This window comes from Eretmochelys imbricata, chromosome 7 (genome assembly GCF_965152235.1).
Source record: "Eretmochelys imbricata isolate rEreImb1 chromosome 7, rEreImb1.hap1, whole genome shotgun sequence".
NCBI lineage: Eukaryota > Metazoa > Chordata > Testudines > Cheloniidae > Eretmochelys > Eretmochelys imbricata.
Genome location: NC_135578.1, coordinates 32,487,859 through 32,514,072, shown reverse-complemented (window position 1 = coordinate 32,514,072; position 26,214 = coordinate 32,487,859). Strand labels below are relative to the sequence as shown.

General features: G+C 53.2%; 1 protein-coding gene across 1 annotated transcript in view; it reads right to left on the bottom strand.

The window, feature by feature from the left end:
* The window catches only part of CDC42BPG (CDC42 binding protein kinase gamma), a 61,445-nt gene that overhangs the window by 26,137 nt on the left and 9,094 nt on the right, over positions 1-26,214 (bottom strand). The window contains exons 2-10 of the mRNA XM_077821257.1: positions 5,244-5,335; positions 4,707-4,790; positions 4,245-4,340; positions 3,621-3,769; positions 3,355-3,448; positions 2,841-3,041; positions 1,469-1,717; positions 1,092-1,171; positions 395-510 (exon numbers count right to left, since the gene is read on the bottom strand). Coding sequence (XP_077677383.1) covers positions 395-510; positions 1,092-1,171; positions 1,469-1,717; positions 2,841-3,041; positions 3,355-3,448; positions 3,621-3,769; positions 4,245-4,340; positions 4,707-4,790; positions 5,244-5,335 — 1,161 coding nt within the window. The remainder of the gene's footprint in view (positions 1-394; positions 511-1,091; positions 1,172-1,468; positions 1,718-2,840; positions 3,042-3,354; positions 3,449-3,620; positions 3,770-4,244; positions 4,341-4,706; positions 4,791-5,243; positions 5,336-26,214) is intronic.

Here is a 26,214-nt window from a genome sequence, read left to right as displayed (position 1 = left end):
CGAAAGGGACTGAGCAGGAAGGAGAGGGATGGCCCCAAGCTCTCTCCTGGGGCATCCCTCGTAAACAGCTGCTGGGTTCTCTCCCCAGCTCTAGGAGGGGAGAGGGGTGCAGTGGTTAGAGCAGAGGGCTGAGAGTCAGGACTCCTGAGGTCTATCCCTAGCTCTGGGAGGGTCAGTGGTCTAGTGGGTTAGGGCAGGAGGTTGGCAGGCAGGGCTCCACCCTGGTTCTGTTCCCAGACTCAGTGTCACTTCCTCTGCCAGATGATGATGATGCAGATACATCCATGACCAGGTGTGCAGAGACTACAGGGATAAGGGTGCAAGAGGGGGGCATCTAAGCTGCTAGACAGGGCAGATCTTTGGGATTTAACCCTCCAAGCACCACCTGCCTCACCTTGAAGTTTCCGGGCCAGCTCCATCTTCTCCCGCTCCAGGTTCCGGATCTTCTTCTCCAGCCGGGCCACAGCAGGGGATGTGGAAGGGGATGGGGGCTTCTGCTCAGAGACGGGGCTGCAGGACACGGTGAGGGGGAGCATGCGTGAGCATCCCGCTTGGTCAGCTTAGCCCAGGATGTGGCTCTTTGTCGCCCCCTGGTGGCTGCAACAAGTGGCAGAAGCCTCGGCATCCCCAGACTGGGTGGTCCTTCAGCCTAACCCCTAGAGTCTCATGTCTCTAGATCTCGAGGTGATGAGTTCAGTCCTGGCCAGAGGGCACCGAGTTCACACGTGGCCCATGAGGGGATACCAGGCTGAATGGGCTCAGTGCAGCAGGGAGGGGGTCCCATGGCTCTGACCTGGGGTGGCAGGGAGGGGAGCATGCTGGGCTGGATGGACCTATGGGTTTGATCTGGGGTGGCAGGAAAGGGGGGCCATGGGTCTGACCTGGGGCGGCCCAGAGGGGGCAAGCTGGGCTGGATGGGCCCATTGGTTTGATCCAGGGTGTCAGAGACAGGTGAGATGGGCCCATGGGTCTAAGCCAGGGCGGGGGGATCATGGATGCGCATTGAAGTGATAACAACGCTGGCCTCTCTGGCCCCCAGGGGAACAGCTGTGGAGAGGGACTGGGTGTCCCTGCCACGGGCTCGTACTTACCAGCCAGAGGTGAAGGTGAACCCCACAAAGGGGAGATGGTGGCCAGTGAACGCACTGTGAGAAACAGGGGGCAGTGTCTCCTGGGAGATCAGAGAGGGACGACACACATCACAAAGAGATCCTGGCAGCCAGCGCGGATACACCCCCACTCCTGGGCCGGGGCACGCGGGGGCTGTTTACACAGCGTCTGAGGAACCTCAATGACCCTGTGTGGCCAGGACCTCAGTTCTACAGCCTTAGAGGAAAGTAGGCCCTGTCAGCAGCACAGCATCCCATAGCATAGCACTGGGGCCAGCACCGACTGTGAGAGCAAAGCACCCCGTACTGAGACCACCGCCCGCTCCGTGCAGCACAGCGCCCCCTAGCGCTGCACTCACCAACTCCTTGAGTGTGTCGTCGTCCACGTCAAAGTTGGAGGTGTCTGCGGGGCTGTTGACCTCAGGCACGTAGGGGGGCGTGCTGGCTCGGATGTTGTCCCAGTCGATGCCTTCAAAGAAGGGGTGCCGCTTGAAGTCCTCAATGCCGTTCTGGCCCAGTCGCAGCTCCTGGTGGCACAGCAGCCCCCGGATCAGGTCCTTGGCTGGCTCCGACACGTCCGTGATGTCTGTGGGGAACTGCAGGTGGTCCTGTAGGGGGATACAAGCCAAAGGGGCTCAGTGCAGAGGGATTGATGGGGGGAGTCAGGCTGGAGTTCCTAGCTGGCTTCCTAGCTCGTTGTCCCTTTGCCCATCACGTTCTCTGCACCTCCGGACAGAGCTATCAGCACACATGCCAAATAATCCCAGTGTATGCAAATTAACATGAATACACACACAATTGATTGAAATCACCACACAAATCAGTCTCCTGTATGCACAATTTATTCAAATACATGCAGATGTATTCATATTTATCCCCCTCTACCCACCCAGTTATCACCATACACCCCCTTTCATCCCCCTGTACCCATCCTTCCTCCATTCCATTCAAGCAAACATCCCTCTCCTTCCCTCCACTCCATCTACTCACCCACCCTCATCTACCCATCCATTCCTCCCTTCCTCCAGCCGTCCCTTCCCATCTACCCATCCCCATCCACACACGCATCCATTCACCCAGCCAGCCATGTTCATCTATCTATCCATCCACCCAGCCATCCCCAACTCCATCCCTATCCATCCACCTATCTGCCCATATTCATCTACTTATCTGTCCATCCCCATTCCCCATCCATCCATCCATCCATCCATCCATCCATCCATCCATCCACCTACCTACCTATCCACCCATATTCATCTATCCATCCCCAATAGCATCCACCCATCCCCATCCACCCACCCATATTCATCTATCCATCTTCATCCATCCATCCATCCATCCATCTATCCATATTCATCTATCCATCACCATGCCCCATCCATCCACCTTACCATATTAATCTATCCATCCATCCATCCACCTACCCATATTCATCTATCCATCTTCACCTACCAATCCATCCAACCATATCCATCCATCCATCCATCCATCCATCCATCCATCCAGATATCAACCCATATTAATCTACCTATCTATTCATCCCCACTCCTCATCCATCCCTCCCCATCTACACACGGATTCTCCAACACCCCTCACCACCCTACCTCCTCTCAGACTCTCCCAAGCATCCACCCCTTTGCAGCAAAGCCTACACCATACACCCCCTGTTTCAAGGCCCTCTCGGCAGGCTCAGGGAGGCCTGGCCGGGGCACTCTGCCCTGCCAGGCTCACCTCATGGTCCATGATCTTGCCATAGGTCTCCACCAGGGACTCAGCATAGAAGGGTGTCTCCCCGAAGAGCAGTTCATACATGCAGACGCCCAGGGACCACCAGTCGCACTCAGGGCCGTACTTCCCCTTCCCGTCCTCCATGGCCTGCAGGATCTCAGGGGAGATGTAGTCAGGGGTCCCCACTGCCACTGCAGACTCCACCTGGCCAGGAGGGGAGACAGGGTGTCTATCTCCATGTGCAGCCATGGCAGCCCACATCCCATGGGATCCCCATCCCGGAGCACACAGGAGCTGGTCAATCCACCCCCAGTTCCACAAGGGAAGGGCCAGGAGCCCCATTGCCCAGGAACTGTAACCCTAGACTGATCGGAGTCCTGGGCAATAGGCAGTAGGGGCTGATCCCACTCCACAAGGGGGAAATAGGCTGTAGGGGCTGACCCAGGCCTGGGTCTGTGGAGGTTCCTGCTCTGCAGGCATCACCCATTCAGTGCCTGCGGCAGCTTGTGCCTCTCACCGTCCCATCTGGTCGCAGTCGAAGACAGGAGCCAAAGTCAGCCAAGCGGATGTGTCCATTCATGTCAATCAGGACATTATCTGGCTTGATGTCCCTGTGGGGAGAGAGGGGAGAAGGCAGAGAGGGACTAGCTACTGATAAAGTAAACAGGACTATATGATTACAGCAGGGGGCTGGGAGCCAGGACTCCTGGGTCCTATCCCAGCCCTAGGCGGGGAGTGGGGTCCGACGGGTTAGAGCAGGGGGGTCTGGGAGCCAGGCCGTACCTGTGCACGTATTGCAGCTGGTGGATGGAGTGAATGGCCAGGACCATCTCGGCCAGGTAGAAGCAGGCCATGTCCTCGGGCAGCCGGTCCTCGAACTTGCTCAGCAAGGTCAGCAGATCCCCACCCACGTAGTAATCCATCACTAGATACTGCAGACAGGGGGCAGCATTAGTTGGGGAGATGTGTGTGTGTGTGCGGGGGGGGGAAATCCCCTCCCTGGAGGCTGTGCCAGTCACCTGTAATGAGCCTTGCAGGACCTGCAAAATAACTCACGGCAGCTGCAAACAATGCAGCCCTACAGCGCCATCTGCTGGGAATACCCAGCACCTGCAGCTCCTCCAGCAATGCCAGCCACCCACACAGCGCCATCTGCTGGCAATGCCCAGCCTGCCCCACACACACCCTGTTGGCAATGCCCAGCTCCCACAGCGCCACCTGCTGGCAACCAGATGCATACCTCCTAACATTTTCCTCTGGATGCAGCCAGAGCAGGATTTAACCCAGGCCTGTGCAGCCGCTTCCACCAGGAAAGGGTCTCCTGGTCCATGGGAGCAAGGAGATGGTGCTTGAGGGACCAAGGATCCCCTTGCAATTCAGCGCCCCCCCCCCCGAGGAGAGTCTTACCAGGTACTGCTCATCCTGGAAGGCATAGTGCAGGGCAGTGATCCACTGCCTGTCCCCTTTTACCAGTACGTCCCTCTCCTCCCGGAAGCAGGCTGTCTGCAAGGGGATTGCAGGGAGATGGTGAGGCCTCAGGGGATGCACCCCAGGGCAGGGAGGTTGCAGGGTTCTGTCATAGCAAGGCCACTGCAGAAAGTGCTGCAGCACTGGGGCAAAGGGCCCATCCAGCGCAGTCTCCCCACACCCACTTCTGTTCTGGACAGACCCATGGGCCCATCCATACCGGTATCCCTCCCCAATCCCCTGCCATTCCAGATCAGACCCATGGGCCCATCCAGCCTGAAAATGGGATACCTGCCATTGTTCATTGCCACGAGGCAGGGAATCTGTGGGATGGGAGGGAGGGGACCATGGGTAGTGAGCATGCGGGGGGGGGAATCTGGGGGCAGGATTAGGGTTAGGTACCTCCGCTCTCTTCAGCATCTCCCACTTGTGCAGTATCTTCATGGCATAAACCTTCTCGCTGTTCCGCAGCCTCACCACTGCCACCTGGTGGCCAGAGCGTGGGATCAGAGAGGGGACCTCCAGGAGCCAGTCTGAATTGGCCCCAAAATAGCTGCAGGGGCAGCAGGGAGGGACCATGGCTGCATGGAGCCCTACCCTCTCTCCCTGTGGGAATAACCTGCTACAGCCCCACTCCCTGGTCTTCCCTCTGCTACCTGCAGCCCACCTGCCCCAGGACCTCCCCAGCCTCCCAGTGACAGTAGGCAGTACTGCACCCAGCAAGAGCTCCAGCACCACCTTGTGACAGGAGATGGTATTGCACCCTGCAGGTCTCCAATAGGTCAGCCCCACCCAGTGACAAAAGGTGATACTGCATTTAGCAGGACACAGCAGGGGCAGCAGGTGGTACTGTGCCCAGCACTGCACCCGTGACTATGGCCAAAACTGAGGACCACTAGCCCCTCGTGAGTCCAAGCAGGGATGGCTGGCAGCGCTCACCTCGCCAAAGGCCCCTCGCCCGATGACCTTCAGAATCTCAAAGTCCTCCCGGCACAGGCACATCTCCTTCACCTTGGTGACGAACGGGGTGGCTGGGCAGGGAGACACACAGAGAGACCTCAGTCTGGGCAGCAGCTGCTGCCCCAGCGCTACCCAGGGGCTTTGCAAATGAGGGGAACGGCCTGGAGACAGAGGGGTGGGCTAGTGGCTTGAACCCAGGAATAGGAATGGGAGTCAGGCCTCCAGGGTTCTATCCCTGACTCTGGGAGGGGAGTGGGTTCTAGTGGGTTAGAGCGTGGGGGTGGGGGTAGGGGTGTCTGCAAGTCAGGCCTCTTGGGTGTATCAACGATCTGAAAGAGGAAAGCTGGCATTGTGGCTAAGGCACTAGGCTGAGGCTAATTCCAGCTCCAGCACTGACTCCCCATGTGCCTTGGCAAGTCAATGAATCGCTGTGCACTGATCCTCAGCTGGTGTAAATGGTTGTGACTTCACTGACCAGTGGAGCTGTGTCCATCTCCATCAGTTGGAGATTTGGCTCTCTGGGACTCAGCTCCTGAACCTGTAAAATGTGGCAAACAAGCCTTCCTTTGTCTAGTTAGACTGTGAGCTCTTTGGGCAGGGACTTTCTCTCATGTGTCTGTGCAGCGCCTGGCAGAGTGGGGGTCCTGATCTCAGTCAGGGTCTGTGCAGCAGCACCCAGAACAATGGGGGTCAGAGTCTGTACAGCCTTCATCACAATGGGGGCCCAATCTCAGTTACAACCTGTGCAGCACCTGGCATGATGCAGGCCCTTGATCTCGGTCAGGGTCTGTGCAGCGCCTGGCTCAATGGGGCCCTGATCTTGGTCGGGGTCTGTGCAGCATCCAGCACAACGGGGCCACATTGCGCCAGGTGCTGCACAGACCCAACAGTGCAGGACAGTCCCTGCCCCAAAGCTCTTACAGCCAAGACAGACATGGGTGGCAATAGAAACAAAGGCCCTGAGAGGGGAAGGGACTTGCCCAAGGTCACACAGCCCATCTGTGGTGGAGCTGGGACCAGACTCTAGGGGTTTGCCTGCAGCCAGCAGCAACTACAGGGACCAGCTGTCCCGATTTTATAGGGACAGTCCCACTATTTGGGGGTTTGTCCTATATTGGCGCCTATTCCCCCCACCCCCATCCCAATTTTTCACACTTGCTGTCTGGTCACCCTAGCAGCAACCTGCAGCAGCACATCTCAGCCCACCCGCCTCTATCGCTTCACAGCACCAGCACGGCTAGTTTTAGCACCATGGCGCGAGCCCGAGTGAGCAGACCTGGGCTTTGAGACTCCCGGCTATGGGCTTCAGATTGCTGTGCAGGTGTACCCCGGGAGGCCTTACACCCATTCCCAGGCTGTAACTCACTAGACCACACTCCCCTCCCAGAGCCAGGACTAGAACCCAGGAGTCCTGACTCCCTCTCCAGTGCCCTGTCCACTAGACCCCACAACTTTCCTAGCCATGGCCTCGATGGACTATATACGATGATATAAACAAAGCAGGATAATCCCCAGGGAAGAGGCATTACATGGGCCCTGCTAACTGGCTTCTGGCAGGTGTTTTGAAGCCCGATTATTCCTTCCACAGAGCAAAGGCATTTTGCAAGATGTTGGGCAACGGGGGAGGCACCTAGATGGCCCAGCCGGGGACTGGATTGAAGCCGCAAGAGACTTGCTGAGTTCAGGATTCCGGCACCGGTTCATAAGCCTGCCACCCACTCCTAGCAACTGCACAGAGCAGGCAAAGAAGTTAACTGGCGAGTAGCAGCCTGGCCGGAGCCTCCGTGGACACGCTGGTCCGGTGCTGTTCCTGCATGGCCCAGGGAGGGGGTCTGCAGATGTGCATTAAACGCTGGGCCTGCAGGCAGGGCTGTATAAATCACCCTCCCACCAGTCATCAGACCCTACTCCCCTCCCAGATCCGGGAATAGAACCCAGGAGTCCTGACTCCCAGCGCCCCCTGCTCTAACCCCTAGACCCACGCCCCTTCCAGAGCCAGGCACAGAACCCAGGAGTCCAGGCTCCCTGCCTGCTCACAGCAGCAAGCACAATGCAAAAGCGATTTACGATGTTGCAACTTTTCAAGATTGTCTCCAATTAGGCACTTGTGGTTGCTATGCACCAACTTGTTCACCTGCCTCAGGTGCCCCTTCCCCCGCCTCTCTGCAGCATCCCAAGGCACGGTGTGATCAGGGCATGCCCCATCATGCCATGCCCCCTCGGCCCAGGACAGGGACTGAGATAGTTCGCCTGAAGTGGTGAGAGAGTGTCTGACTCTGAGGTCATTTCAGCCCCCGCTCTCGCCACGGAGACTGAGGGTGAGGAGAGAAGCGAGTGCCAGTTTCAGGAGAGCACCGGTATCACGAAGAACCCAGCTGAGACCCGCCAAACTCGTTGCAGACGTGGGACACCCAACAGTGGCCAGATGGGAAATCTCTGGGTGTGCACAGACCACTGCAGGCAACCCTACAACAACAAACCAAAACTCATGATCCTTGCTTTGACAGGAGAGTGGGGTCTTGTGATTGGATCAGGGGAGCTGGGAGCCAGGACTCCTGGGTTCTATCCCAGCTGTGGGAGGGGGGAGTGGAGTCTAGTGGGTTAAAGCAGGTAGGCTGAGTCCCGGATGCCGTCCTCAGCTACTGCAGGAGCCAGAAGGAGTCTTGGGTCTTCACACTTTTCTTTCCCACCTGGGCACAGTGACGGCAACAACGTCTAGTTTAAGCAGCGTGGAGGGTGTGGTCTGACCTGGATGTGCCTGGGAGAACCTGCATTGCTGCATTCCTCCCTCAGCGAGCCTGGCACAGGGACAGTGCTGGACACAGACAGGGCAGGCTGCCAGGCTGGCAGATCTGCCTCCCACAGCCCGGTCACAGGCCCCCACCCACCAGCTCCTAGGCTCCCAGCTACAGAGTGACAGACCTTACCAAACGGATGGGCCCTGGGTCTGACCGTGGGTAGCAGGGAGGGTGGGGGGGATACCAGGCTGGGCGGGCCCTGGGTCTGACCGTGGGTAGCAGGGAGGGTGGGGGGGATACCAGGCTGGGTGGGCCCTGGGTCTGACCGTGGGTAGCAGGGAGGGTGGTGGGGATACCAGGCTGGGTGGGCCCCTGCTGTGATTGGGGGTAGCAGGGAGGGTGGGGGGATACCGAGCTAGTTGGGCTTACAGGATCACAGTGTTCCAAGCTCAGCTGGGGCCTCCAGGCACTACCGTAATCCTAGCAATAACGTGCATGACGTAACGGGGGACAAACTCAGTTGAGGTCTGTAGGTGCTACTGTAATAGTACCAATAATGCACACCCCTGATGTGCTACAGTGGCCGAAATAGAAACACACATGCTGTAATGGGGCCCTGATCTCAGCTGGGCCCGTTAGTATCTACCGTAATACTCCAAATAACGCACACGAGATAATGGAGCCATGCTCTTGGCTGGGGCCTGGGGGCAGTACCATAACCCCAGCCCAGCTCACGAAGGCCCTGACACTCGGTTAGCATTTCTGGGTCGGTCTGTGGGCCAGGCTACAAGTTATGAGCACCGCAGCCGGTCGCTTCCAGCATTTCAGGGAATGGTTGAGGCATCACGGGCCAGAATCCGATGGATTCTGGAGCAAATCGGGAAACCGGAAGGGGAAACGGGGGGACCCATTGAGCCTCTGCACAGCCACAGCGCCGAGCACCTCCGCAATTGTCTGCAGAGCAAAGCACTGGTCGAGGGCACCTATTAATGCTTCCAGCATCACACCAGCCCTGCTCAGCTCAGCCTCCCAATGGAGTGTAACCCGGAGACGCCCCAACACCCGAGTGACATCGCCCAGACAAATAATAAGTGGGGGAGGGTGGTGGTGGGGAGGAATGTGGGCCTGCCCTCTGCCTCTGGCGTGGGGGGAGAATGCGGGATCGGAGTAAGGGAGGGAGCGGGACATGGGTGGCACACAGAACCCTGACAAGGATAATAGGGGATCCTGGAATGGGGGGATGGGACATACAGAGCCCATTGCATGAGGAGAAGGAGTAAGGGGGCACTCTGCGTGCCACTGAGGAGAATGGAGGGTATGGCTGGCGGGACTGGGGGTACACACAGAGCCGCTGGTGGGGGAGGGGAGGACTGGGGGCACATGCAGAGCCGGGGGGCGGGACTGGGGGCACACACAGAGAGCTCCTGGCGGGGGGGGACTGGGGGCACACAGAGCCACCGGCATGGGGAGTGGGACCAAGGGCACACACAGTCACTGACATGGGGGGAAGAATAGGGAACCCTCCTATGGGAGTGGGAGGGGCACGTAGCACCCCTGCGGGGAGGGATGTCCCTGATCTAACAGGGGCTGGGAGGGTGGCCCGAGGCAGCTGCTGGGGGATGGAGGGAGGCAAGGAGCTCTGGGGGAGGCAAGGAGCTTGGCCGACACAAGCTACGACACGTGAGCCCCCATTGATAATACACCCCCTAGTGGAGCTCGTGCCCGTCCCACCAATGTCTAATAATAACGCTGCTTGGCATTGTGAGGCCACTCAGCACTTCGCAGCGGCAGCGAGGAGACAGCTCAGCTCCTCCTGCTGCCAAAATCCTGCATCTTTAGCTAATGGACAATTGCCACACGCCGCGAGCAATACGGGGCTGATGACACACAGCTGAGCAGGCCCGATGCCAGCCAGTAGAGAGCAGCAGTGACTCAGATCTACTGGCCAGCATACTGCAATCCAGCCCTCCCTGCGCCTACCAATGGACACCACCCCCGCACCCCTGAGCTGGCGATCGATCCCAGGAGTCCTGACGCCCATCCAGCCCCGCACCTCCATTCCCACAGCAAGACCCTACTCCAGAGTTCCAGCACCAGGACTGTGAACGGCAGGAATCTAGGGGTTAGAACAGTGGGGAGCAGGGACTGGGAGCCAGGACTCCTGGGTTCTCTCCCCAGCTCGAGGCAGGCAGTAGGATCTAGTGGGTTAGAACAATGAGGAAGCTGGAAGTCAGGACACCTGGGTTCTATTCCCCCATGTTCTGCAGGAATACCTAGCACTGGGAGGAGTCCAGCTCCCCAGTGGGGCGATAGGAGGGACGGCCAGTGCCCGGGCACGTTGGGACAGGTGCCAGCTGAGTCACGGAGGAACCGGCGCCAGCAGCGTAAAGAGAAAAGAAACAGCCTCTCTGCTTCAGCCACGCACACAAGGACGCTCCCTACAGAGTAGATCTGGAAGACTAGCGGGGATAGGAGCAGGAGGTGCTGGGGTGCAAAAGAAGGGACCAGAGATATAGAATTAGGAGGTGGGGGGGCATGAGATGGGGCTGGGGCAGCATTAAGAGGCATGGAGGCAATGAGGAGGGAGCAGCGTTAGATTCATAGGTTCCATGGGCAAATGGGACCATTGTGATCATCAGGTCCAACCTCCTGTCTAGCACAGACCATGGAGCATCCCCGCATTAATTCCCTGTTTGAACCAGAGCAGATCTGTCAGAAAAGCCTCCCATCTGGAGTTCCAATTGCCAGAGTGAGGATCCACCCCACCCTGGGTCAGGTGTCCCAAGAGGTAATTCCCCACAGTTATATGTTTGCACTTTATTTCCAGACTGACTTTGTCTAGCCCCTGGATCTCGTTAGACCTTTGTCTGCCAAATTGAAGAGCCCTCTGTGATCACATTTCTGTTCCCCACATCGGTTCCTATAGACTGTGATCCAGTCACCCCTTAACCTTCTCTTTGGTACATGTATCTCCCAATCGCTTAATCTCTCGTGGCTCCCTTCCGACCCGCTCAATTTACCACAACCTTCTCCAGGTGTGGGCCCCAGGACTGGACACTCTGTTCCAGCAGATGGCACCAGAGCCAAATCCAAAAGCAACAGAACCTCCCCCTCCTGCTCCAGATTCCCCATTTATACAGCCCAGGATCGCGTTACCCCCCTTTTTGCTAAGGTGTCACACTGAGGGCTCATGTTCAGCTGATTATCCACTGTAACCCCAAGTCTTTTTCTCAGGTGCTGGGGGGGGGGGCAGCACTATGGAGGGCCCAGCAGCACTGGGAGGGGCAAGGGCAGGTGGCAGCGGGGAAGCACCAGGAGGGACAGAGCTAGTGGAGGGCTAGGCTGCTGGCATTCAGGGAACAACTCTGTTGGCCATGCAGGAGACAGATTAAACTTTGACTCTGGCTGCTCCAGTCACTGGGATGTCTCCTGCCCGAGCACTCACTCCCTCTCTCAGAGCAAGACCCCAGAGGGGCCTGCCAAGATCCGTCCATATTTTTGTGTGCGCATTATTAGTAGTATTACCGTACCACCCAGAGGGGCCTGCCGAGATCCATCTGTATTTTGGTATGCACATTACTGGTAGTATTACAGTACGGCCCCGAGGGGCCTGCAGAGATCCATCTGTATTTTGGTGTGTGTGCATTATTGGTAGACAGTTACACCAGTTTAAGCTTAAAAGAGTGAATTTACAGCAGTGTAGTTAAACCCATTTCAAAGGACCATGTGGACGGTCTTATTTTGAATTCAACCCAGCTGTCTGGGGGGGAGTACAGGGGTGGCAGGGGTAGCATTAGGAGGCACAAGGGGGCAATGGGGAGGGGGCAACATTAGATTCATAGATCCTAAGGCCAGAAGGGACCACTGCGATCATATTTCTGGTCTGACCTCCTGCATAACACATGCCAAAGAGCTTCCCTGAAATAATTCCTATTCAAACCAGAGCAGATCTGTTCGAAATACATCCCACCTTGATTTTAAAATGTGAAATAGTTATGGGTGAGGACAAAGTCAAAGTTCAGCCACCAGGTTTGCCGTGACATCATCGGGGATACTGTTCCTGACGGCTTGTAGTCCATCTCTGTGTGGAATGTTGGTGTAGAGGGCTTCTACATCCATAGTGGCCAGGATGGTGTTTTCTGGAAGATCACCGATGGATTGTAGTTTCCTCAGTAAGTCAGTGGTGTTTTGAAGATAGCTGGGAGTGCTGGTAGCATAGGGCCTGAGGAGGGAGTCTACATAGCCAGACAATCCTGCTGTCAGGGTACCAAAGCCTGAGATGATGGGGCGTCCAGGATTTCCAGGTTTATGGATCTTGGGTAGCAGATAGAATACCCCTGGTCGGGGTTCCAGGGGTATGGTCTGTGCAGATTTGTTCTTGTGCTTTTTCAGGGAGTTTCTTGAGCAAATGGTGTAGTTTCTTTTGGCAACCCTCAGTGGGATCAGAGGGGAAATTGGAATCATTTTACATTTGGGGACAATGTATACCTTCAAATCAGTGGCACTGCTATGGGTACCCGCATGGCCCCACAGTATGCCGACATTTTTATGGATGACTTAGGACAACGCTTCCTCAGCTCTCATCCCCTAATGCCCCTACTCTACTTGCGCTACATTGATGACATCTTCATCATCTGGACCCATGGAAAAGAAGCCCTTGAGGAATTCCACCATGATTTCAACAATTTCCATCCCACCATCAACCTCAGCCTGGACCAGTCCACACAAGAGATCCACTTCCTGGACACTACGGTGCTAATAAGCGATGGTCACATAAACACCACCCTATACCGGAAACCTACTGACCGCTATGCCTACCTACATGCCTCCAGCTTTCATCCAGACCACACTACACGATCCATTGTCTGCAGCCAAGCTCTACGATACAACCGCATTTGCTCCCACCCCTCAGACAGAGACAAACACCTACAAGATCTCTATCAAGAGTTCTTACAACTACAGTACTCACCTGCTGAAGTGAAGAAACAGATTGACAGAGCCAGAAGAGTACCCAGAAGTTACCTACTACAGGACAGGCCCAACAAAGAAAATAGCAGAACGCCACTAACCATCACCTTCAGCCCCCAACTAAACCTCTCCAACGCATCATCAAGGATCTACAACCTATCCTGAAGGACGACCCATCACTCTCACAGATCTTGGGAGAGAGGCCCGTCCTTGCTTACAGACAGCTGCCCAACCTGAAGAAAATACTCACCAGCAACCACACAACAGAACCAGTAACCCAGGAACCTATCCTTGCAACAAAGCCTGTTGCCAACTGTGTCCACATATCTATTCAGGGGACACCATCATAGGGCCTAATCACATCAGCCACACTGTCAGAGGCTCGTTCACCTGCACATCTACCAATGTGATGTGTGCCAGCAATGCCCCTCTGCCATGCACATTGGTCAAACTGGACAGTCTCCACATAAAAGAATAAATGGACACAAATCAGACGTCAAGAATTGTAACATTCAAAAACCAGTTGGAGAACACTTCAATCTCTTTGGTCACTCGATTACAGACCTAAAGGCAAAAGTGGCAATTCTTCAACAAAAAAACTTCAAAAACAGACTCCAATGAGAGACTGCTGAATTGGAATTAATTTGCAAAACTGGATACAATTAATTTAGGCTTGAATAAAGACTGGTAGTGGATGTGTCATTACACGAAGTAAAACTATTTCCCTACGTTTATTCCCCCCTCCCCCCGGACTGTTCCTCAGACGTTCTTGTCAACTGCTGGAAATGGCCCACCTTGATTGTCACTACAAAAAGTCCCTCCCGCCCCGCTCTCCTGCTGGTAATAGCTCACCTTACCTGATCACTCTCGTTACAGTGTGTATGGTAACACCCATTGTTTCATGTTGTCTGTGTATATAAATCTCCCACTGTATTTTCCACTGAATGCATCCGATGAAGTGAGCTGTAGCTCATGAAAGCTTATGCTCAAATAAATTGGTTAGTCTCTAAGGTGCCACAAGTACTCCTTTTCTTTTTTGGTTTAGTTTCAGTCTCCAGGGAAGGGATTTAAGCTAACCCCCAAAAAGCCATTCTTCTACCAACAGAAGGCATGGTCTCCACCCAGTCTGTGTCCTGGTACATATAATTATGTCGGCTAGGGTGTGATTTGTTTAGTTGATATCATTGTACTGGTACAACCCCTAGCGGTTATGGCTGCCCAGATTGCGATGCTTTCTCTTTGCAGTTTGAAACTAAGCTGGTAGCTGTTTGAAAACAGCACTGGCTCATGAAAACCAGATGCATTATGGGATAGCTGGAGAAGACTCATGGGAGATCCAAAGATCCACCATGTGAAAAACCCCAGAATGCAGAGAGCCCATCAGTGGAACATTGCACCCTGGGATAACTGTGTGCTTACTTAGGTACACGTAGTTTTGTGGAGAGACAAGATTTACTAGTGTCCTTAGCTGACCCCATCTCTGTAATATCTAAGCACCTCACCCACTTTAATGCCTTCATCCTCACAACATCCCTGTGTGTAGCACAATGCTGTTATCCCTATTGTACAGGTGGGGAAAACTGAGGCACAGAGTGGCTAAGTGACTTGCCCTACATCTCATAAGAAGGCAAGCCATTGAACGTGGGTCTCTTAAGTCCCAGGCCAGCATGCTAACCATCGGTACATCCACCCCCATGGGGTTATGCTGGAGCAACTAGAGCTGGATAACTGGTAACACTTTCCCTAAGTGAAGCTGCTGCAACTTTCCCATTTAGACAAGTTCTACATCTCCTTCACAGCCGAGTTACTAACTGCAGCCACAAGCCCTCTGATCAGTTCTCCTCCTCCAGCCAGGCCAGTAGGTGCCTCTCAGTCCCTGGTGTCTGTGCCAGGCTGTGGATTTGGGCAGCAGGCGCTGAGAAGATGACAGGACGCTTGGGCGTCGGGCACACCCAACACCCACCCCCCAGGCACCATGCAGCATGTTAATGAGTGGCTCTCTGAGGTCAGGAGGGGCGTGAAGCCGTCGGCCTGCTGGCAAATGCAGAGCAAACCACAGCCCTGCCTGTGCCTGGGGAACATTGCTAAAATCTCCCACGTTGGCAGCTCCAGCAAAGGACAGCAATATGCTTATGCAGCTGAGTTAGGATGCAGGACATCTGCAGTTGGTTAGGGCACTAGTCTGCGACCTGGGTTCGATTCCCAGCTGTACCACTGACTCCCTGTATGACCTTAAGGAAGTCATTTCTCCCCTCTGGGCTGCAGGTTCCCCCTCTGAATAGTGCACCCTTTGTCCATTCAGGCTGTGAGCTCTTCAGGGCAGGGACTGTGTCTCACTGTGTGTCTCTGCAGCCTGGCACAATGGGGCCCCAATCACTGGCGGGGTCTGTGCAAGGCCCAACAAAATGGGGAAGCAGAGGCACAGAGAGGGGAAGGGACTTGCCCAAGGTCACAGAGAAAGTCAATAGCTGAGTTGGGAACTGGAGTCAGGTTTCTTGCATTTCAGGCCAGGGGCCTGGCCACTAGGCCATACTTCCCCTCCACCTTTGTTCTCTCACTCACTCACTCCGTGTTCTCTTCCACTTCTCTCACTGAAGCCCAGATCCTCCCCCAGGGGAGTCAGCTGCCTAAATAGCTCAGAGGCCCTGGGCCTGAGACACTGTTTGCATCACTGATGCTGTATAAAAATAAGGTGTGTTAGTTTCACAACCAGCTTGCTTTACCCCCATTACCTTGCGCACTGAAGGACAAACGTTGCTAACGAACACTTTGAACTCCTCCAGCACCTTTTTAGCGGAGAATCAGAGCCCTTTGCAGCCTAGCAATATATCCATTAGGGGAAGGGAAATAGTCAGTGTAAACTGAGGCATGGGGCAGCGAAAACTGATACGCCCAAGGTCCATCCGTGGATAGTAAACCTCTCTAGAGTGATTGTTAATGGCAGCAGCATCTGTGTGTTGTAGCTGACAATGCAGAAGAGAGAATTGTAAATAAAACTCAGGAGTCCTCACTACCACTCTGCCTTCTGTAGACACCTCCCAGAGAACCCAAGAGTCCAGCCTCCCAGCATGCCCTGCTCTAACCACTAGACAGCACTTCCTGTCTCTTCACCCCCTACACCCTGTTCCTCAGGCCTTATCCGCGCAGGAAAGTTTTACCAGTTATAGTTTATCAGTCCAGTCACATCTGTAGAATCCCCATGGGGACACTCCACACAAGAGTGGCATTTTAGGTTTTAGCTTAAACCCCTTCCGAAGTGACATTAACTAACCTGAAAAAAGTCCCTCTTATACTAGAACAAGTGTGTCTAGCTTCACAGCATTCAAGGGACCATAAGATCATCTCATCTAACCTGCATATCCCAGACCAGAGAGTTTCACCCACTTGTTCCCCATGTACTGAGCCCAATAACTCATGTCTGGCTAAAGCGTCTTCTAGCGAGGGAGCCAGACTGGACTTGGAGACATCAGGAGACTGAGACTCCACCACTTCCAGTGGTTAACTACCTTCACGGGGAAGCATTGCTGCCTTATTTCTAATTACAGCATGTCTGGCTTTAACTTCCAGCCATCGGGGCTTGTTCTGCCTTTCTCCGCTGAAGAGCCCTTTAGTATCTGGGATTTTTCCCCCTGTGAAGGCGCTTTACACTGGGAGCAAGTCACCTCTTGATTGTCTTTCTGCTCTCACTGGCAGGCGTTTTCCGCAGCCCTTGGGTCATTTTTGTGGCACTTCTCCACACCCTCTGATTTTTCAACATCCTTTTTAACCAGACAACACACGTGAGGCTAAACCAGCAGAACTGTATTGGTTAAAATTCACACCTTCACTTACACCTTTCTGGGTGTCAACAAAGCTGTCGATAAAACAGTTCCAGGTCTCCCACTTCCTACAGCTGCACAGCTTCCTTTAACAGTGATTCAGTTATTGAAAAGCTCTCCACCAGGTCGTCAACGCTCCTGCATCACGGTGCTGGAATGTCTGGCCGGACCAGCCAGTTCATTCCTGGCTTATCATTATTACTGGGAGGTAGAACGCTGACGTAACATGCTCCCCCATCAGTCACAAGGCTGAGGCGGCACGTGGGGGAGTGGGGTTTCCTGTACGATCAGTATTACGCTAGCCCATCGCAACCCTGACCAAGATTGGTGATCCCCCATTGCACAGATTCCCATTCACTCACTGGGTGGCCCCCAATGAAATTGGGGACCCTGTTACATAGACATTCCCCAACAAAGATTGCGCCCCCACATCATGCATCCCCCCTTCCTACCCAAGATAACGGCTTCTCAGTCATATCAAACCGTTCCTGTCCCCAAGACTTTACACTCTCCCTAGACAAAAGAAGGATTCTTCTCCACGTTTCACCAATGGGGAAACAGATGCCGAGAGGAGGACTGAGTAGCCCCAGGCCATGTAAGAAGCCTGTGGCAGAGCAAGGAACTGAATACAGGCCTGTGTGACTTACCCACAAGACAACACTTCTTCCTGCTGCTGTGCTTAGATCGCGATCCCAAAGATGACAAGAGAACCCAGGAGTCCTGGCTCCCAATCCCCCTGCTCTGACCACTAGACCTCACAGCCCTGATACCTAATCTCATGCTCTAACCACAAATTGCTGCCACTCGCACATCCCCTCCCAAGCTGGGAAGAGAACCCAGCAGTCCCCATTCCCACTCCTCGCTCCCCTGGTGCCACTAGGAATGAACGTAGGAGTGCTGACTCCCCGGCCTGTATTTTAACCACAGCTCCATTTCCCTCTCCCTTCTCTGCACTTACTCTTCAAGCCACAATAACTTTCAGACTAACCGAACACATCCTAGGGCAGTGAGCCGCTATAGCTGCCATGTTGTTAGCGGGTAAGTTAGAGGCTTTGGCAGAGTCCTGACTCATAAGAGCAGCACTGACTCCTGAGGGAGCCCCGATGACCAAGCCCCAAGCCCCCGGGTTACAGTGTGACTCACATGTGCTCTGCTCTGTACAGTTGATCATTAACAACCCCCTTCAATAGACATTTAGCAGCTCGAGGCTTGACGCTGCCATCCTAGTGCGCATGTCTGCACGGCTGTGAGATGGAGCCTTAACACAGGGCTTCCTGCAATGACGTGCATTGAGGAGAAGGATTCCATACCACAAACACCCCCATTACACGCCCTTTACCGGCCCTTTCTGCTGGGTGAGGAAAGTGAAGTACACACATGTGCATACTCTCACACATGCACATGGCCATGCTCCACCCATTACATAGGTATATCCACACACGTACATACACACACCCCACCTATCCACACACGTGCTCACGTCAGCTCCGTACACACATCCCAGATAAGTATTCTCACTAGCTCTAGTCTCTCTCTCTCCCTCTCTCACACACACACCCAACTACTTCAAACAGTGAACTTTGGACCCTAAGGAAAACAAAAACACCCTAACACCCATCTGAGACATGCACCACGATTCAAAGGCCTCCACAGGGGAAGGTTGGCTCAGTGGTTAGGACACTAACATGGGCCTTGTAGGATCAGGATTCAAGTCCCCACTCTGCTACAGACTCCCTGTGTAACCTGGGGCAAGTCCCTTCCCCCCTTTGTGCCCCAGGTTCCCCTCCCACCCTATATTCCAAGTGAGAGCACTGCTGGGCAGGGATGGTTTCGCTGGATGTGTGTACAGCGCCTGGCCTGATGAGGATCCCATAACAGGCTCCCACTCTTGGTCTTTCATGTGCTATCGTAATACATCTAGTAGGTTAGCTACACTTTTATTAACCTTCCTAAATGGGACATTAACATAGTGACAAACAGCTGTTCTCAGCAGGTCATGGGCATGAGCAGCGTGTGTTATAAACACCTTGCACAAGGGGTTAAAGACAGCGATAAGGAGCTGGAACAATCAATCAGCTATTCACTGAAACAGCTAGTGATTTATTAACCCTCCACCCGCCTGTTTTGAAATGGAACTTGAACATGAAATGTTGGCAAAGGGCCCCCCCATTCCTTTCTCACTGCAAATCCAGGAGTGCTCCAGCAAATTCAGGGCAAGGCTGAGGCAAGCCAAACACTGGATGTAGCTAGAGCCAGACGGGCGATGGTTAAAAATTGGTAGTGTCCCTTTTTAACAGCTCAGAGTTTGCAGGAAGCCTCAGGTCTTTTACCAGTCAATCAATCACTCGACAGAGACAGAGCCCTCTGAAATCAACAGGCGTTGCTGGATCCAAAAATTACCTACCAACCAAGATTCCGGCTAGGTTACCCTGACGACAGGAACAACACAACACACACAGTTGACACTTGTGCTAATTTTTTTTTAATTTATTAGCTATCATCCCCACTTAGCCCAGGCAGTTACTGACTGATAGCAAAAAGTACAAGGAGATGTTTGTATTGCAGCAGTGCCTAAGTGTCTGATCTGAGACTGGCTCCCCCACCATGCCAGGTGCTGCACAGACACTCCCTCCTGTCCCGCCACCAAGAGCTGGGGGCCCTAGTGCTGCCACGTGCTGTGCACACACCCCTAACCAAGATTTGGGGAAATCCCCGCCCCCCACCCTCAAGCTTTGCTGCACAGACACAATGGGTGACCAGCCTTGCCTTGAAGAGCTCACAATTCAAGCAGATGGGGTGCATAATCTGTCCCTATTTTACGGACAAGGGAAACAGAGACCCAGATGAAGTGACTTGGCTGAGGGTTTCCAAGAACTGTGCGGTAGAGCCAGACCTTGAAGGCAGGTGTCATGCAGGCTAGTGTAGTGCTTTCACCATGCGTCGTTCTGACCTCGGAGACGGAGTTAAAACAAAACAATCCAGGGATTTGGGGTCTGGGCAGTGCTCTCCAGGACAGGGGCCCTGATCTCCTCTGGGCCCTATTATAGTGCAGGCAATGATACAGATGCTGTAAATGGGGCCTCACCTGGCAGGGGGCAGCACCTGGCCCAATAGCAGGCCCCCCAGTCTGAGCTGGAGCAACAAGGCAGTACCATACTACTAATGCATACCGTATAATGGGCCCCTCCTCTCACTGGGACCCCCTAGGCATTACCATAGTACTATTAATAACATACACATGTCATAAAGGAACTCTGATCTTGGTTGGTATCTCTTGGCTGTACCTTACTACTACTGCTCATGCACCTGCCATAATGCACCCCCGCCCCAAATCTGGATCAGGGTCTGTGCAGTGCCTGGCCCAACAGGGCCCCCTGCCTTGTCTCATAGGGCTTCCAACCCCTGCTGTCATACAAACCAAGGCGCAGCAAAAATGAGGAGATTTCAAAAGCTATTTTTAAACAGCCTATCACCACTGAAATACAGCTCATGAGCTGAAATAAATCAAGTTTCTTGTCAAGTTAGTCTCTCAGGTATCTGCTGTGGTCCCAGGGAGAATATGCCCTGCCCCCAAAATGATTACCTTATACTTCTTGTTAAAGTTAATTTCCTGCCAAGTACCAGGCATGGTTTTCTGAAGTTTTTGGATCCTACAGCAAGATCAAGTGCTTTACCTAACGCAGCCAGCGCCTAAACCTGAAAAACAAGACCTGTGCTGTTGGGGAGCGTGAGTAATCGTATGTCCACTGCCTCGCAAGAAGGAGACAGAGAGGTAAGAGTTACATCATAGATGTTTTTTAAAAAGGCTGCTCCAGCCGAGAGTTTCAGACAGGAGTGGCAGGTGGCATGTAGTGAGATGCTGCCTTGTATGACTGCGATTCTTAGGTCCTTTTCTGGTGTATTACTGTGGTAGAAAAAAGCAAAAAAGTCTTGTCTCCATTGGGCGATTCGATGGGCTGCTGGAGATCTTCAGAGGTCTGTCAAATAAGGAGCCAAGGAAGCAGTAGCTAGATTACTATACGCATTGCAATGGTACCAAGGAGCCCCACTCATGGACCTGGACCCCCTCGTGTCTAGGATTGTACAATCACAGAACGAGAGGTGGTCCCTGCCTCAAAGAGATTTTCTTAGATCGATTTAAAAGTGCTGTGCTTCCAAACAAAATAAAAAAAAAAAACACCCAAAAATCTCCTGAAGATTGAAGCAGACAGACAGACAGACACACACGCACACGAAACTCTACTGTGGCTAATTTAGTTTCTGCGCTAGGAGAGACAATACGTGGTTTTCCTCGTATTGGTCTACATCAAGCCAACACTGAACAAGAGCGTTCTCCATCCTATGTATTACAGGAGTAGCAGAGGCAGGATTAGAACCCAGGTGTCTCAATTATTAGTCCAATGCCCTAGTCGCTAGCCGAGAGTGTGTGCCTTCTCTTTAAGCCGGGGTAGTCTATTTTTTGTCAAGGTCCACATTTCTTGGAGCAAGGTATCGTCATGGTCCAGACTCCAGAGAAAATAATAAAAACCCAATAATGATCATAAGTAAATAAGATTTCAGTCCATTCAAAAGCATCTAGCGGTCTGGATGGGGCCTGCCTATTGACGACTCCCGCTTTAAGCCCTTGTCCACATACAGTAGTTGTATTGTTTTAACTCTGCTGCTGTAGTTAAAGTGGCACAATGCACCTGAAATAGCCAGAGTTTTACTGTGATCAACGTACATATACGAGGACAATTATTCCCATGGAGCAGTGGTTTTCAAACCGGGGCACACGTACCCCTAGGTACGAGTTCTCATCAGGGAGTAAGCACAAAAAAAATCCTGTAATGGGGAACAATGCATTTTATTTAGTAAGACTTGGCAATGGAATTGTAGGTATCTCAGCTGGGGGTATGCAGTAGACTACATTATTTGGCAAAGGGTACACAGCCTACAAAGTTTGAAAACCACTGCCATACAGGAAGGGGAATAAGCTAGACCAGTCTAAGCTCTGGTCTACACTAGGACTTTAGGTCGAATTTAGCAGCGTTAAATCGATGTAAACCTGCACCCGTCCACACGATGAAGCCCTTTTTTTCAACTTAAAGGGCTCTTCAAATCGATTTCCTTACTCCACCCCTGACAGGTGGATTAGCACTTAAATCGGCCTTGCCGGGTCAAATTTGGGGTACTGTGGACACAATTCAACTGTATTGGCCTCCGGGACCTATCCCAGAGTGCCCAGTGTGTGTGTGTGACCGCTTTGGACAGCACTCTCAACTCAGATGCACTGGCCAGGTAGACAGGAAAAGAACCGCGAACTTTTGAATCTCATTTCCTGTTTGGCCAGCATGGCAAGCTGCAGGTGACCATGCAGAGCTCATCAGCAGAGGTGACCCATGATGGAGTCCCAGAATCGCAAAAGAGCTCCAGCATGGACTGAACGGGAGGTACGGGATCTGATCGCTGTGTGGGGAGAGGAATCCGTGCTATCAGAACTCCGTTCCAGTTTTCAAAATGCCAAAACCTTTGTCAAAATCTCCCAGGGCATTAAGGACAGAGGCCATAACAGGGACCCGAAGCAGTGCCGCGTGAAACTGAAGGAGCTGAGGCAAGCCTACCAGAAAACCAGAGAGGCGAACGGCCGCTCCGGGTCAGAGCCCCAAACATGCCGCTTCTATGATGAGCTGCATGCCATTTTAGGGGGTTCAGCCACCACTACCCCAGCCATGTTGTTTGACTCCTTCAATGGAGATGGAGGCAACACGGAAGCAGGTTTTGGGGATGAAGAAGATGATGAGGAGGTTGTAGATAGCTCATAGCAAGCAAGCGGAGAAACCAGTTTTCCTGACAGCCAGGAACTGTTTCTCACCCTGGACCTGGAGCCAGGACCCCCCGAACCCACCCAAGGCTGCCTCTTGGACCCGCCAGGCAGAGAAGGGACCTCCAGTGAGTGTACCTTTTAAAATACTATACATGGTTTAAAAGCAAGCATGTGAAAGGATTAATTTGCCCTAGCATTTGTGGCTCTCCTAGATGTACTCTCAAAGCCTTTGCAAAAGGTTTCTGGGGAGGGCAGCCTTATTGCGTCCTCCATGGTAGGACACTTTACCACTCCAGGCCAGTAACACGTACTCGGGAATCATTGTACAGCAAAGCATTGCAGTGTATGTTTGCCGGCGTTCAAACAACATCCATTCTTTATCTTTCTGTGTTATCCCCAGGAGAGTGAGATATCATTCATGGTCACCTGGTTGAAATAGGGTGCTTTTCGTCAGGGGACACTCAGAGGTGCCAGTTCCTGCTGGGCTGTTTGCCTGTGGCTGAACAGAAATGTTCCCTGCTGTTAGCCACGAGGAGGGGGGAGGGTTGAGGGGGTAGCCACGTGGTGGGGGAAGGTAAAATGCAACCTTGTAACGAAAGCACATGTGCTATGTATGTAATGTTAACAGCAAGGTTTACCCTGAAAGAGTGTAGCCACTGTTTTATAAAATGTGTCTTTTTAAATACCGCTGTCCCTTTTTTCTCTCCACCAGCTGCATGTGTTTCAGTGATCACAGGATCTTCTCCTTCCCAGAGGCTAGTGAAGATTAGAAAGAAAAAAAAAAAAAAAACACACTCGTGATGAAATGTTCTCTGAGCTCACGCTGTCCTCCCACACTGACAGAGCACAGACGAATGCGTGGAGGCAAATAATGTCAGAGTGCAGGAAAGCACAAAATGACCGGGAGGAGAGGTGGCAGGCTGAAGAGAGGGCTGAAGCTCAAATGTGGCGGCAGCGTGATGAGAGGAGGCAGGATTCAGTCCTGAGGCTGCTGGAGGATCAAACCAGTATGCTCCAGTGTATGGTTGAGCTGCAGCAAAGGTAGCTGGAGCACAGACTGCCACTACAGTCCCTGTGTAACCAACCACCCTCCTCCCCAAGTTCCATAGCCTCCACACCCAGATGCCCAAGAACGCGGTGGGGGGGGCCTCCGGCCAACCAGCCCCTCCACCACAGAGGATTGCCCAAAAAACAGAAGGCTGTCATTCAATAAGTTTTAAAGTTGTAAACTTTTAAAGTGCTGTGTGGCATTTTCCTTCCCTCCTGGGCTATCTTGGTAGTCATCCCCCTATTTGTGTGATGAATGAATAAAGAATGCATGAATGTGAAGCAACAATGACTTTACTGCCTCTGCAAGCAGTGATTGAAGGGAGGAGGGGAGGGTGGTTAGCTTACAGGGAAGTAGAGTGAACCAAGGCACGGGGGGTTTCCATCAAGGAGAAACCAACAGAACTTTCACACCTTAGCCAGGCCAGTCATGAAACTGGTTTTCAAAGCTTCTCTGATGTGTACCGCGCCCTCCTGTGCTCTTCTAACCGCCCTGGTGTCTGGCTGCGCGTAACCAGCAGCCAGGCAATTTGCCTCAACCTCCCACCCCGCCATAAACGTCTCCCCCTTACTCTCACAGATATTGTGGAGCATACAGCAAGCAGTAATAACAGTGGGAATATTAGTTTCGCTGAGGTCTAAGCGAGTCAGTAAACTGCGCCAGCGCACCTTTAAACGTCCAAATGCACATTCTACCGCCATTCTGCACTTGCTCAGGCTGTAGTTGAACAGCTCCTGACTACTGTCCAGGCTGCCTGTGTATGGCTTCACGAGCCATGGCATTAAGGGGTAGGCTGGGTCCCCAAGGATAACTATAGGCATTTCAACATCCCCAACAGTTATTTTCTGGTCTGGGAATAAAGTCCCCTCCTGCAACTTTTGAAACAGACCAGAGTTCCTGAAGATGCGAGCGTCATGTACCTTTCCCGGCCATCCCACGTTGATGTTGGTGAAACGTCCCTTGTGATCCACCAGAGCTTGCAGCACTATTGAAAAGTACCCCTTGCGGTTTATGTACTCGCCGGCTTGGTGCTCCGGTGCCAAGATAGGGATATGGGTTCCGTCTAGGGCCCCACTACAGTTAGGGAATCCCATTGCAGCAAAGCCATCCCCTAGGACCTGCACATTTCCCAGGGTCACTACCCTTCATATCAGCAGATCTTTGACTGCGTGGGCTACTTGCATCACAGCAGCCCCCACAGTAGATTTGCCCACTCCAAATTGATTCCCAACTGACTGGTAGCTCTCTGGCGTTGCAAGCTTCCACAGGGCCACCGCTACTCGCTTCTCAGCTGTGAGGGCTGCTCTCATCTTGGTATTCATACGCTTCAGGGCAGGGGAAAGCAAGTCACAAAGTTCCATGAAAGTGCCCTTACGCATGCGAAAGTTTCGCAGCCAAGGGGAATCATCCCAGACCCGCAACACTATGCGGTCCCACCAGTCTGTGCTTGTTTCCCGAGCCCAGAATCGGTGTTCCACAGCATGAACCTGCCCCATTAGCACCATGATGCATGCATTGGCAGGGCCCATGCTTTCAGAGAAATCTATATCCATGTCCTGATCACTCACGTGACCGCGCTGACGTCGCCTCCTCGCCCAGTATCGCTCTGCCAGGTTCTGGTGCTGCATATACTGCTGGATAATGCGTGTGGTGTTTAATGTGCTCCTAATTGCCAAAGTGAGCTGAGCAGCCTCCATGCTTGCCTTGGTATGGCATCCGCACAGAAAAAGGGCGCAGAACGATTGTCTGCCGTTGCTCTGACGGAGGGAGGGGCGACTGACGACATGGCTTACAGGGAATTAAAATCAACAAAGGGGGTGGCTTTACATCAATGAGTATTTCAGGTAGGACTTCACGGAGGGTTCCAATAAGAAATGGTGCACTTAAGTAATTGTTCTTATTGGAACAAGCAGGTTGGTCTGGCCTCTGATTGATACATGGCTAGATTTACCTCTCTGCACCTTCTCTGTGAGTGACTGCAGTGTGACCTAGAGGAATGAGTCCCCTAGACGGGGGAGGGGGGAAGCAAATGAGTACAAAACAAATCTGGTCTATTTCTTGTTTTGATCCACTCCATCTATCTTTTACATCTTTGGCTGGCAGCAGACGGTGCAGAAGGACTGCAAGCCATCCACATCTCTTGCCTGCCTGGCAGAAGATGGTACAGTAGGACTGCTAGCAATCCATGTCGCCTGCCTGCTCACCATAAGATGGTTCAATAGGACTGACTGCAGGACTAAAGAGAACAACCTGGTCAAGTCACTCCAAGCCGCTGTCTGCCCAGGCGCTCCTGGCCGACGCGGCCAGGAGCACCTCAGACATGACGATGACGGCTACCAGTCGTACTGTACCATCTGCTGCCACAAGGCAATGGGTTGATGCTGCTGTGTAGCAATGCAGTACCACATCTGCCCAGGAGACATACGGTGATGGTTACCTGAGCGGGCTCCATGCTTGCCGTGGTATGGCGTCTGCACAGGTAACTCGTGAAATGATTGTCTGCTGCTGCTTTCACGGAGGGAGGGAACGGGGGCCTGACCATATGTACCCAGAACCACCTGCGACAATGTTT